Genomic DNA, 13,396 nt, shown 5'->3' with positions numbered 1-13,396 from the left:
GAGGTTATAATCCCACTTGTCTTGCCTGGCAGCTTCGTAAATGATAACACACACACACACACACACACACCACTGCTATACGTATGTGCTCAGGCCACACAGCAGGGACATAACTTCAGGGGCGGCACGTGCTCTTGCACCTAGTACTCCTTATCCACTCCAGATACTTCCTCTTATATAAAGCCCTCTCAGTACCCACTGTTGCTCATTATCAACGCTGCAGCCGCCTATGAGCTAACCCTGTGGTACCCCTGAGAGCTTCGTGACCCCCTTGTCGTACCTCTATCGGGAAAATCGCTACATCTGTAATATAATATTTCAGGATAAGGACATAGCTTTACTGCTATGACATAAGAACTATAACAGTAATTCGGAAAATTATAGTTTTAAATTGGGTATGAAATCGTAGTTCCGCGTTTATGAGAATACGTCTAGTGGTGGTGACATTGGTAGCAGCTCATGATTCCTACCTTGTTCCTGCCTTGCCGATAAAGGAGGACGAGGCCAAGGCCAATGGTAGTGGTGGTCTGCAGACCATGGGCTGGACGAGAGTGGTTGACTCGTAATATTATTTGAAGTCACATGTGCTAGCTAGTCAGAGGAATGAGTAATACTTATTAAGCTGGATGTGTACAAGATAACTAAGGAATCGATAAAAAAAAAAAAAAAAAAAAAGTAAAAGTAAAAGGAAGGCGGAAAAGTAATTTAATAATCATTATATTCAAGTGAGTCATTCCCAAGAACCAGATAGAGGTGGTTTATGTTCACAATCACGAGTTTTTTTTTTTTTTTTTTTTTTGCTGCTATTGTACTAGCCAAGAATCTCATATGAAGTCATGCAACCTTATTAAATTATTCAAAGTTGTTTTTTTTTTTTTTTTGCGTCTCAGCCCCGAGATCATGTGACGCCGCACACTGACCTCCCTCAAGGAAGTAGTAAAATCATGGGTCACCCCGCACCCTAGACCCACCTAACACACTCCACGCTAGCTGTGACTAACGTAATAACTAATCCTGCTGTTAGCTAACCTGTGATAACCCCCTAACCTTACCTGTCATAATTAGTAAATGAAAGGAAGGTTGCAAATGTGTTAGTATATGGCGGTAATCCTGAACGTATATTATTTCACCCTGTACCTATAATTCACGATTCCCAGTTTTGTTTTGTTTCTTTCCTTGTTTTTCTTTATTATTCGGTGATGTGCTTGTACGTAATGTGAGTTGACGGATGACGATAACACAATCGTTTTCTTGTTTTTTTGTTTTCCTCTTGTCTACGTCATCCGCTGTTCTTTTATAAGGGGATCCCATTTAGAAAGAAAACAGGCGAAGCAAGGCTAGCCTACCTATACCGACTATTGCTCATAGAGAGAGTGAGTCATTCAGTTCCTGTCATCCGTAGTGAGTCACGTGACGCCTGTATGCAAATATTTCAAAAGAAACGTAGTATTTGACTACCGTTATGATAATGTTGTAAGTTATATTTTCAAGATATCACACACAAACTTTAAACGATGAGTTATTTAGGTTTAGTCTGGTAGTTCTAGAATTTTGCCTTTTTAACGGTACTCCCTGCATGCCTTCTTCTTATTGTTTTGCAGTCTTTATTTATATGCTATTTCATTCTCTTTTTTATTACAATCGGAAAGTCATGTACTGTTCTCTTTGCCACCTTAAATATTCGTGGTTTAAATCTTTAGCCCCGCGGAGGTGATGACGTCACGCGATGTCAAAACATAAACATGGCGGCGACTCAGGTAAGGAACTGACTCGGAGGTGCTCTCCACAGACTGGCCCCTCACACACATACCCTGGCTGACTCACCTTACCCTCACACACCACACGTCACACAGTTGTTCATGGTTATTGTGATCCTAGAAAGTTTCATCCAAAATTTGTAGCCGTCTTTGTGAAACACATCAACACACCCAGGCAGGATCACAACACTCCCAGACAGGGTCACACTAGTACCTGGCAGGGTCACACTAGTATCTGGCAGGATCACAAAAGTACCTGGCAGGGTCACAAAATTACCTGGTAAGGTCACAATAGTCCTAGGTAGGGTCTTCACGCCCCAAGCGGAGTCCTATCAACACAGGCAAGGCATTCCCGTCAGTAATGCACCACTAATAACAAGGTTCAGGCTGCTTGTTTCACTCCCCGAGCACTGAGTGACAAGGACGTGTTTCCGAAGGTGTGTGGTGTGTCATGCCTACTTCTGAATCGTTGTGGCAGGATCTGTGCAAGGTAGGAGTGTCTACTTCTTTGTGTTGCCCTTAGTGATGTTATGTCAATGCTGGTGATGTGACCAATAGATGATTGGCCAGTTTTGGCTTTATACTACCCAACCACTGCTGAAATCTGACGTTTTCAGTGACAAAAATATGGACTTTTCATTCAGCAACTGGTTTGATCATGTAACAAAGATCAGTGTCTTTGGTGTGCAGACTTGCCCTTGTGTATGGCAGTGCATCTCATTCCATTACAGCATCACACACTCGTACTTTTCATTGTGGCCTGATATGTGAAACAGTTCGACAGAATAATGAGATAAGAGTACAAGGCCCAGCTCACTGGAGAGTTTAGATTGTATGTCAGCAAAGTGACAGTGTATGCAGATGTATAAGCACTATGCTGTCACTGTGTTTGTTGACAAAAGTAAAGAAGTATATGTCAGAAAATGTCTTTTGCAAACAAGGAAATGTGTGTGTGAAAATGTATCAGTCTCAAAACATGAATCTTGAACAGTGTGACTGAAGTGCAGTGCAGTGCTATACATTATGTAACAGCTGGATGTGCTGAATGAAGTTGCATAGGATGTATCATAAAAGTGAGATGTTCTTGGTAGCATGGAGGGAAGATACTGGTAATGGTCATCCAGTGATTTTGCTTACAAAGCTTGTGTGGTAAGTTTTTATGCTTACTAAATCATTTTAATAACTGTTCCCTCTACAGATAAGTCTTCTATATCCTTCTCCCTTCATGGAAGGATTATTTTCGAGAACAAGAAATGGAAGAGTATGAATGCTGAATGCATCAAATCTACAAACATATTTCTAATTTGTGCCTAGTCTTGCCTCAGATGATGTGACCTCAGTCCTTACCTACCAATAATGATCTTAAAAATAGCACAGCTGCAGGTGAACTGCATTTAGCTCCTGTCTATTCATTAACTAGGAAACTGGTTATTTTGATCAAAACTTACTGTTTGTTTTTTTATTTCAGGTGCGGGCCTTGTACGACTTTGATGCCCAGCCCGGGACTGGTGAACTCAGCATTAAGGAGGGAGAGATCCTGACTGTATCACGGCAGGATGTTGGTGAAGGATGGTGGGAAGGAACAAATAGCCAGGGACAGGCGGGTCTCTTCCCTGCAGCTTATGTTGAGGTGAGTCTTCTGCAGACCTAGCTACTTACATGCAGTATTCTACTGAGTTTCATGATTTCATATTTACTGAGTTCAAAATTCTCACCTCCCTGACTTTCATACTTTATGTCTGAGTTTTGCACTTTCATTGCATATGGGTCTGGTCTTCCTGCTATTGCCATCACATGTGCTACCACAACACTGGTTTGCATGCAAGAGAGAAAGAGAGAGAGAGAGAGAGAGGAAAAGACCGGAGTCATTTTACATACTGATGGTGCTGTTGTGTTTGAAAACATACACAAACAAATGAGATGAGAGGTGTCTTGCTAATGTGGTGCTGCTGCATTGTCCACTGCACAGCTCCAAATGTGACAGTAAAACAGGGAGGACACAAACAATGTGAATAAGCCACCAGAGAATGGCTGGGGAGAGTAATGGAAGTGGTAGTGAATGATCTCTGTCAGAAAGGAAGTTTAGTGTTGTCAGCCATATTATATGCCATCTGCTGTATTCTTTCTCTTTTTTCTGTGTTCTATCCAAGGGTAATGGTGGTCTGAAACCTACTCATCTTTGTCTATGAAGCCTATGGACAATATCTTCCATGTTTCCCCAAAGTGAACTCAGAAGTTGTCTTGACATGAGTTTAGAATTAATAGATTATTGAGTTTTTTCTTGCACTTGAAGATCAAACTTCCCAAATTACTGCTTGACATCAGTTGCTGGCTTGGGCTGCAAAAAACAAGTCCAACATGGTATAGTGAGATATGAACCAATATCCAGTTAGTTACGGAAAATAGTTCCAGGTACTGCTTAACAACAGTTCCTGTGGTAAATAAAGCATTGTATCCTCCTTAAGAAAACTTTGTGGAATTCCTAGTGTGGTTTAAGCAAAGTTTTGTTTTTGAAATTTTTGAAATTTTGTTTTTCTCCTTATAACAAACTAAATCCATCATTCTTACAGGTACATGATTCATCAGCCCCTCCCCCAAACATGCCTCCTCCTCCTCTTCCCACCGAGTATGCAAACTTAGGCAACGACTGGACAGATGTCAGAACCAGCGTGGACTGGAGCAGCCAGAACAATACCTTCACGGGGGGTCAAACACAGAACGCACAGAACGCACAGAGGCAGTCCCTACCACAGCAGGTAAATCATACTTTTTCCAATAGGTCATCAGGTTCATTGTTTTCATGATTTTGACATCATCAGATATGATATGTCTTCACAGATATTCATCTTTAAGACAGATTTAATCTTGTAGGGTAATTTCAATGTGGAAGCTTAAATAATGTAAATTTTATTTAAAATCGTTGAGAATGCTGATGACTTTATGGCCATCTACCATGACTAGTGTAAACCATTTGCAGAACAATAATGAATGTGTATGCAAAGATGGATGCATGCAGATGTTGGGAGAAGAACCAGATATGCAAAAATAAACATATTATATTCAGAAAAAGATGACATTATTTACAAAGGCTGAAAGGAAATTCTCTTAGATACCATCCATTAACCACTTCGCTACGGATGCTTAAAAATGCGCATTGCTCATATATGGCTCTCTCTCTCTCTCTCTCTCTCTCTCTCTCTCTCTCTCTCTCTCTCTCTCTCTCTCTCTCTCTCTCTCTCTCTCTCTCTCTCTCTCTCTCTCTCTCTCTCTCTCTCTCTCTCTCTCTCTCTCTCTCTCTCTCTCTCTCTCTCTCTCTCTCTCTCTCTCTATACATGTATACACACACACACACACACACACACACACACACACACACACACAGAGAGATAGAGAGAGAGAGACCCCATGCACTGTCTCCCCTTCTTGGGAGAGAGAGAGAGAATATGTAGGAAAGAGGCAGGGAAAGGAGGGTAAGAGGGCAACGAATGAACAAGGGAAGGGAGAACTATATCCTTACCATCTCCCCTCCCTGGTGGATGGGCTATAGGATGAAGAGAAGGATAGGGGGATATGGAAGATAAGGGGAGGACCATAGGGGAGGAGAAACTATGTTGTAAGGCTCTGCCAATGAGATTTCCTCATTCTGGATAAAGAGTGTGGCATGGTGTAGCTCACGTACATGACCGGTAGTAACAGAGGGTGGTAGGAGCAATAGAATCTCAACAACATCCGGGGTGTAACACAAATTTCTGCAAATACTGAAGAGGTAAAAGAAAATTTAATTCTAAGTAGAAAATGTTCTATACACATATGCATCTTAAGGCTCTGTTTACCCATCAGAGAAGTTGAAAATGTATGGGACTCGCGGGTGTGCTCTACATGTAGCTATAAGGTGACGGATAGATGGTTGCATTGTTGCAGCCTCGGAGGTGCCATTTGGTCAAATTATGTATGGTTTAATCTTATTTTTTTGCAAGCTGTGGATTATTACAGTATCTTATAACAAGACAAATGGTATTAAAAAGCATGTAATTTACCGATAGCATTACATGACAACATTATTGCAGTGATTAAAAATACTCTTTTAAAATGTTACATGGCATCATCACTCAGCTGTTTTCAAGGTTGCTTAGACTTGCTCCCCCCTCCTCCCTTGCTTCGATGATGCCACATGGCATTTTAAAGGAGTACTTTAAATCACCACAATAATGTTGTCCTATAATGCTTATCAGTAAATTACATGCTTTTTAATACCATTTGTCTTGTTATGGGATACTGTAATATTCCACAGCATGCAAAAAATAAGATTAAACCATTTGTAATTTAACTGAGGCTGTGACAGTGCAACTGCCTGCCCATCATCTTATAGCTACACACAGAGCACATCCCACAAGTCCCATACATTTTCAATTCCTCTGATGGGTAAACTAAGCCTTAAAATGCATATGTGTATAGAACATTTCCTACTTAGAATTACACATTCTTTCACCTCTTTCGGTATTTGCAGAAACTCGCGTTACACCCTGTATATGGAGTCTTTTATGACAAGTCAAAACAGGATATGGGACTGCTCAACAACAACTAAAATAGAATCCAACCATGACACCTATGTTGGCATCATCATATATTCCATTATAGAATCCAACCATGACACCTATGTAGGCATCATCATATATTCCATTGGTGCTTCATGATGCCTATGTAGGAGTCATCGTATCGAAGAGGTTAAGGATACTGTAAGAGACTCGCATGCTTTGGGGAAGTTCAGGGTTAGGATCCTTTATTTTGAAGGCAACTACTGCAGAAACATTAACAGATACTGGCACTAATATATCTAAAACTATTAATCATACAAAACTTGAATCTTTTTTGAAGCCAAGTAGACTAAATAATACCAGAAAGCTGTCTCTTATTTCCTGTTATTTATTTATATATTTTTTTCTTTATTTATCTACTCACTTATTTATTTATGTATTTTTTTTTTTTTTGCTTCAGCTGAGCTACGATAATGATGAATGGGATGACGACTGGGATGACGATGACTCTGAGCCAGGTTCCAGCTACCCTAACGGACCGGGTAATTTTGGTTTGTCAACAGCAAATCGCTCCCACAAGCCTGTCACCAGCAGTGTCAGCGATGTCAGCAATGCAGGTTTGTATTGCGCCAAGGCACTGTGTGTGACTATGTGCAACCTTAATTTCACTGAGTCTTGTATGTGATGTTGAAAATTTAGCTACTAGTGTACACTAACATAGCAGAAGTTAGTTCTGTAATGGTATTTGTAATGAGGTTCTTTAGTACATGAATGAATAAACTTCTATTAGTGATATAACTGAAGGAGTGCTATAGAGTAAATAACTGTCACTTGTGAGTTGCACCGAGTTGAGCTGGTTGAGGACTGCCTTGGAGCCTTCAAGTCACAAGAAATGGCTGTTTCAATAGTGATCTGGGAACTTTGATTAAAAATCTTCAGATTCCAAAGAAGTTCCATCAATGTTACTGTTTTGTTGCACAGCCATGACTAACGTGAATTCATGTGTAGATGGAGAATGTCATTAATTTTATTTGAGTGGACTTACAAGATTGGATGCATTCATTCCTAAATAATAACTCTGAGAGCAAGGTTAGACTCTAATAACATACATACTGTATTTAGGAAATGCAAAAATGGAAGGGAAGAATGAGCTAGATAGAACAGGACAGATAGGACAGTGAATGAATGTTATCTTTTGTGGTTTATGATTAGATTTTGAGGAACAGACATTGGTGGGATCCTCTTGTTAGTCAGTGTATGGAGCATGGAGGAAGGTATGTATATAGTATGCAGTTAACAATGCTGCACACTGCATATACTAGAAATCATATCAAGATTTATTTGTGTTCACAACCTTGCTTGTCTTTTGGTGATTGCATTTCTTGAGATTTAATTTGATGACCAGATAGCAGGAATGTATTGAAATGGATAGTAGCTTTACATTGTAGGATACTAAATAGATAGTAATTAACACACAAGTTTTCTTTCTTTCTTTTTTATGTTTGTCAATAGAATGAAGTTCATTGGTATGACTGATTAGTTGGATATGTAATACTGCTGTTAGAGAAGGTGCAACAAGCAAGGAGTTAAGAAATTAACTTGGGATGGAGAGTACTTATTAAGTGATGTGGACAAAATAGAGTGCATTAATTTGATGGCTGTGTCTAGAGATGTATCAAGCATTTTGTGGAGAATGGAAAGTGGAATTCCAGTAAATTGACCAAAGAAGATTTTGGATAACATCCTGAAAAGGACCCAGGAAATAACAAATTTGATGGACAAGTTACAAATTAGAATGTAACTTCGCAAATTATAACCAGATGTCAAAAACTGATGGATTTTATCATGGAACTTATCTATCAGGGTACAGTTGTTGGGGAGATGACTAAAACAGTCTTTTATGTAATCACTTAGCAAAGTTTTCATTGGTAATGAAAGTTTCCTTCTAGCAGATTTTATGGAACATACCTGTATACCAATGGATAGGTTTTTATTACTTACTGAGAAAAAAGCCAAATGCAGAGGAGGAAGGTATGACTTGAAGGCTTCATGCTACCACATAATGATTACTTTGAAATTTTCCCACTTTATCATCTTCATGTTAAGTTGTAAGATATTATTATTGTATATATATATTTTATATATATATATATATATATATATATATATATATATATATATATATATATATATATATATATATATATATATATACATACATACACAAAACTAAGCAGTGTCACTAACCAGCATCATGATTTATTTTCTTCTGTTTTGATTCTGGATTTTGTGTTTTGATTCATCACATTTTTCCCAATTCATTTCACTGTCTTATGCTTATTCATCACCCTTTAATATGCAGCTACATATATATGAAACATTTAGATTGGTTTTAGTTATAATGTTTGTATTCGGTCAGGACTGGGTAGGTTTTATTTATTTTCCTCAATTTGGAACTGATGTATTATGTGACTTTCAGTTTAGCTTCCTTAGTACAGCAAGTGAATGCTGGTGTTGCTTCTAGGTGTTAAGGAGCTGTGTGCTGTGAAGCTAATAGAGTAAAAAGATAATTGCATCATACTGCAAATGTAGGTTTTTCAGTTTGTCAGTGTTATGTTTGCACTCAACCTGTCTGCTCTGCTTGTAGGTGTTTTCTTTGCGATGGGTGGGTGATGGTGGTGGTAATTGTGGCAGTTGTGATGGTGGTTTTAGCGTAGTTGCTGGACAGTCAAGGTGATCTTTATGGCATTATTGCTACAAAGAGTCATGTGTGTACCGTGAGTGCCCTGTGTCTGGTTTGATCCCCAGCCACTTTTCTCATTCAAACTTAACCTTTAGGATAATTTTTTCAGTGTTCCATAACAGGAATGTTACAGTGGTGGCAATGGTGAAGATCCCATGTGGTAGTTGCACTGGAATCAGATTCTCTTCATATTCAGAGGAGTTGGTCCAAAGAAAATGCTTCTAGGTGACCCCAAGAAAGGGAAGTTTAAGTAAATGTTTGCTCTCAGTAAACACCATATATTGATCTGAAACATAAAAGGGAGGAGACCTATGCAGGGATCAGAAAAGGAAATTGTACAAAATGGCTTTGGGTATGATGGCCATTATAGTTTACTAAGTAATGAGCATCTCTCTCATCTAGTGTCCTGGCACAGACTCATTCAGTAACTGCTTGTCTTTCAAGAAAGTTTCAACATTTAGATCAATGTCCTGGTATTTCAAAGAAGTATTTGGGGTTTTGAAGTAGTGGTAATGGCAGGAGGTACTTTTATATCCTAAACATCGTTTCCTTTTCTTTTATGTGCATATCATAACAGACATCACTGTTATTAAGTTCACCAGCACTGTTCAATAGGGTGGATGGGAATATGAAGCAGACTGTCAATCAGGGAAGAGAGGATTCTTGTAAAAATAGGACATGGTAATCATCCCATCATTATTGCATCATTCAAGTGCTAGTCTTGTGTGCCTTAGTGTAAAATCACTAGCTAAGTAAATGCCTCATATCTGTATCTTTTAATCCATCTGGCTACAAGCTACATATCCATCTACCTCTCAATTTTATCCGTGTAGCTACAAATTCATGTGTCCTCCACTTTTTGGTAATGGTGATCAAAAAATGCAACTCTAACCTCGAATAATACTTGTGTAGGTTAGAGGATCATCTCTTATGGCAGATATTGCTCAAAATATATACTGTAATTTTAAAATTTCTGAAGTCACCCTATTTATTCAGTTGCTTTATATAGCAACACAAAAAGTAAACTAGATAAGGAGTCATTTTGCAATTTACTCGTTTATGTTTTTCATTTTACCTTGTCTCACAATTTACAGGTGGCAAGTCTAGTGTGGAAATTAATTGGAATTCAAATGCTTCTCCATTTCCAGAGTGTCATTGTTTAAAGAAATATTTTTTTAAGTATCCCTCTCAGTGGTCTGTAGGGAAGCATCATCAGTTTAGCATTAATTTTTTACAGCTACATCCTGATGTTTAGAGTGCAGGTAGTTATGTAGTTCATCATGCATCTGTTCATCCATACTGACCCATCCAGTGCTTGCAGCCATGTTACTTATAGTTTCCCTGTGATGTGTGATGATTTCTATCTTCCTATGTCTACTTCAGTAATTTTGATCTGATATATTAACATGAACCAGTTTAGTGACTATCCTTGTGTTGCTAAGTGGATGAAGTAGTGATTCAGCTATTTGTTCTCATTTAACACAGATTTCTTTGAGTGATATGTTGCACTGTCAGCAATCCTATGTCTATTCTGTAGTCTCCTTATGTTTATTTTCAAAACTAACACTCCTGGTCCTATTGAGTGAAGCTTGGGGTAGTGTTAGCTAAGGCTCCCATTGAGGGAATGGCCCACTTTACCATGTTTGGTGGTTGACTGAAAACAGGTCGGGACGGCCGCGGGACTGTTAGAAAGAGCTTCAACCGCTTCTCAAACTTAGCGAAGAGCGGTGTTGAAGACTTCCTTGTAGGTGAGTATGGGACTGCTGGCCAGCATTCAGCCTGGTAGGGTTTTCCTGCTTATGTGTGGCTTGTTTGTTTGTTTGTTTGTTTGTTTGTTTGTTTGTTTTGTCTTTTGTCAAATGTATAAGAAAATGCATAGATATTTAAAGTAGAATTTACTTTTTTAAATTAATTTTATTGCAAGATGTGTAGTGTACTTTTTGTTCATTTACCATGATCATATGATTTTCTGTTCTGTACCTAACAATATATTTAATTATGATTCTCCTGCTTTATCTTCAGCATACATGTGTTACTTGCAGTGTTTTGTTAAAGGCTAACCTGTTGCAGGCGCTGGAAAAGCTTCTGTTGATGAAAAGGACAAGGTGTTTGTTGATGATTATGGGAATGGTCCGGTATGGAGACCAAACCAACATGAATTCACCTGTGCTATCTCGTCACCAAAGAAGGAGTCCAAGTTCCATGGCATGAAGAGCTTCATTGCCTACACATTGATGCCCTCCGTGAGTAATGAACTTTCTAAGTAAACACCTTCCAGTTCAGTCAAGTAAGTCCAGAGGAATTGTAACAAGATAGATAGATATTGATTCACGTAACCTCTCAAATAATCATTAGAATTTTTTTGCATCCTTAGGAACTTTGGTAACTTCCACTAGATCATGCTGATGGTAGATGAGATGAGATGCAGAAATTTTTGAGAATTAGCTGCATTAGTTTTGTAATGAGCATGAATGGTCTTTCTGGTTCACTATTTATTCAAGTGCAGATCAGACTTAAGATTTATACATGATTGTCATCTGCCAACTTTGTTGATAAGTACAGTATTCTGCCACACACCACTTGTAATGTGTTAATGAGTCTTGCTCCTCAGTTCTCATCGACTGCTGTCTCCAGGAGGTATAAGCACTTTGACTGGATCCAGGGCCGGCTGAGTGAAAAATTCCCACTCATACCTATACCACCCTTGCCAGAGAAACAAATATCAGGTTTGTCACTGTCTTTATCTCTGTCCATCAACATTCTTGTATCTCAGATGTTAATTTTGTCTGTCGTTGCCTTATCATCATTATTTTGAAAAAGCAATACCCATAATCACATAGCTCAGTGTAATACTTGTTATCCTGTGTACTGAACTCCAGAATTGATTCTTGTCAGTAAGGGCTGAAAATGCAGACATTAGGAAAAATTTGGAAGAGATTGATAAGCACTGGCTTCATTTGTTTGCCTTATCCTGTGTATGGGAGGTGGCATTGGATAACCAAGCAGAAACAAAATTAATTATATTTTTGATGGAACAATGTGATATTATGTTATAGGTATGCCATATTCAATGTAAAGTGAATAGCTTTATGAAAAGTCATATTTTGAGTGGTTCTCTTTGCACACTGACTTTTTTGCTCCACAGGTCGATTTGAAGAGGACTTGATAGAGTACAGGATGACAATGCTTCAGTCATGGGTAGATCGTATTTGTCGTCATCCTATCTTGGCTCAGTGTGAAGTGTTTCATCACTTTGTCACATGTCCAAATGATGAGAAGGTTTGGAAGTCTGGCAAGCGCAAGGCTGAGAGTGACAAACTGGTGGGAGCTAACTTTTACCTTGCCATTGAGCGGCCCGACACTCCACTTGACCTCATGCAAACGTAAGTTTAAGTGTACATTTTCACGTGTGTTGTCCCTTGTACATCATGGCTCTTTTAGGTTTGTGTGTATTAATAGCTGTAAATAGGTTTCTCTCCAACTACTGACTGAAATTCCTGGGTTTCTGCTGACAGCTGTACTGGTTTACCTCAGATGCAACATCACATTCCTTTTCCCAAGTCTACATGATTAGCTGATTGGACACTTACAGTTATTTGAGCATTTAATGTTGAAACTTACTAAACTAATGGAACATAGGGGACAGGCTGGTAGCATCACCCTCTCCCATGCCTTGGTATCTGGAGTAAGGTGGCTTTTTCCTTTATTCACTATCTGTAACCTTCCTTTTACTGAGCAGTACCCATTCAAGGCTGGCTGAACCTAAGAGTGGGCAGTCACTTAAGCAAAATCCAAAGTATATGCTGGGATTTGAACCTGATCTCCCTGTCATGTAGTCAGATGTGTCACTACCTGAACAATTGTGCTCCTAATTAACAGAGTAACCATTTCTACGAATAATTTTACAGATCTTAAAAGCATACAGTATTCCAGTTCCAACTTTATTTAATAATGAATATAGATAATGAACATTTTTTAAATCTAGTTAGAATGAATGAGAGTCTGTTGAAGAATTTCTAGAGATCATGTGTGTCTACAGGGAAGCTAAACTGGAAGGTTACAGCCGTTTCTTCTCCAACCTTGATGAATCAGTCAAGCTTCTCCAGAACACCTGCATCGACCAGACCAAGAAGCACCAGACTGCCTTCAAGAGAGAATACAACAAGATCTCACATTCTTTCTCCAAACTGAGTAGAGCCTTTGACACCGACCCATCAAACTGTAAGTGTTTGATCTTACTTCACTTGAGATTCAGCAATGAGATTTTCCCTATACTCAGTCTTTATTTTTGAGTGTCTTGAACCTACAGCAACCAGGGAATATTCACTGCAGAAGTCTCCATTAATTCCTGTCCTTGTAGT

General features: G+C 38.8%; 1 protein-coding gene across 5 annotated transcripts in view; it reads left to right on the top strand.

Annotated features, from left to right (window-relative positions):
• The window catches only part of LOC135094691 (sorting nexin lst-4-like), a 33,144-nt gene that overhangs the window by 14,674 nt on the left and 5,074 nt on the right, over nucleotides 1-13,396 (top strand). For 2 of the 5 annotated variants that reach the window (XM_063995009.1, XM_063995039.1), the window contains exons 2-9: nucleotides 3,226-3,387; nucleotides 4,328-4,513; nucleotides 6,753-6,909; nucleotides 10,700-10,783; nucleotides 11,106-11,278; nucleotides 11,647-11,761; nucleotides 12,181-12,418; nucleotides 13,075-13,256. In XM_063995009.1, the coding sequence (XP_063851079.1) occupies nucleotides 3,226-3,387; nucleotides 4,328-4,513; nucleotides 6,753-6,909; nucleotides 10,700-10,783; nucleotides 11,106-11,278; nucleotides 11,647-11,761; nucleotides 12,181-12,418; nucleotides 13,075-13,256 (1,297 nt within the window). The other 3 variants (XM_063995031.1, XM_063995021.1, XM_063995017.1) reach the window with 3 other exon arrangements.

Source organism: Scylla paramamosain, chromosome 3, assembly GCF_035594125.1.
Source record: "Scylla paramamosain isolate STU-SP2022 chromosome 3, ASM3559412v1, whole genome shotgun sequence".
Lineage (NCBI taxonomy): Eukaryota > Metazoa > Arthropoda > Malacostraca > Decapoda > Portunidae > Scylla > Scylla paramamosain.
The sequence above is the reverse complement of the archived record's forward strand: the minus strand, read 5'-3'. Positions and strand labels throughout refer to the sequence as shown.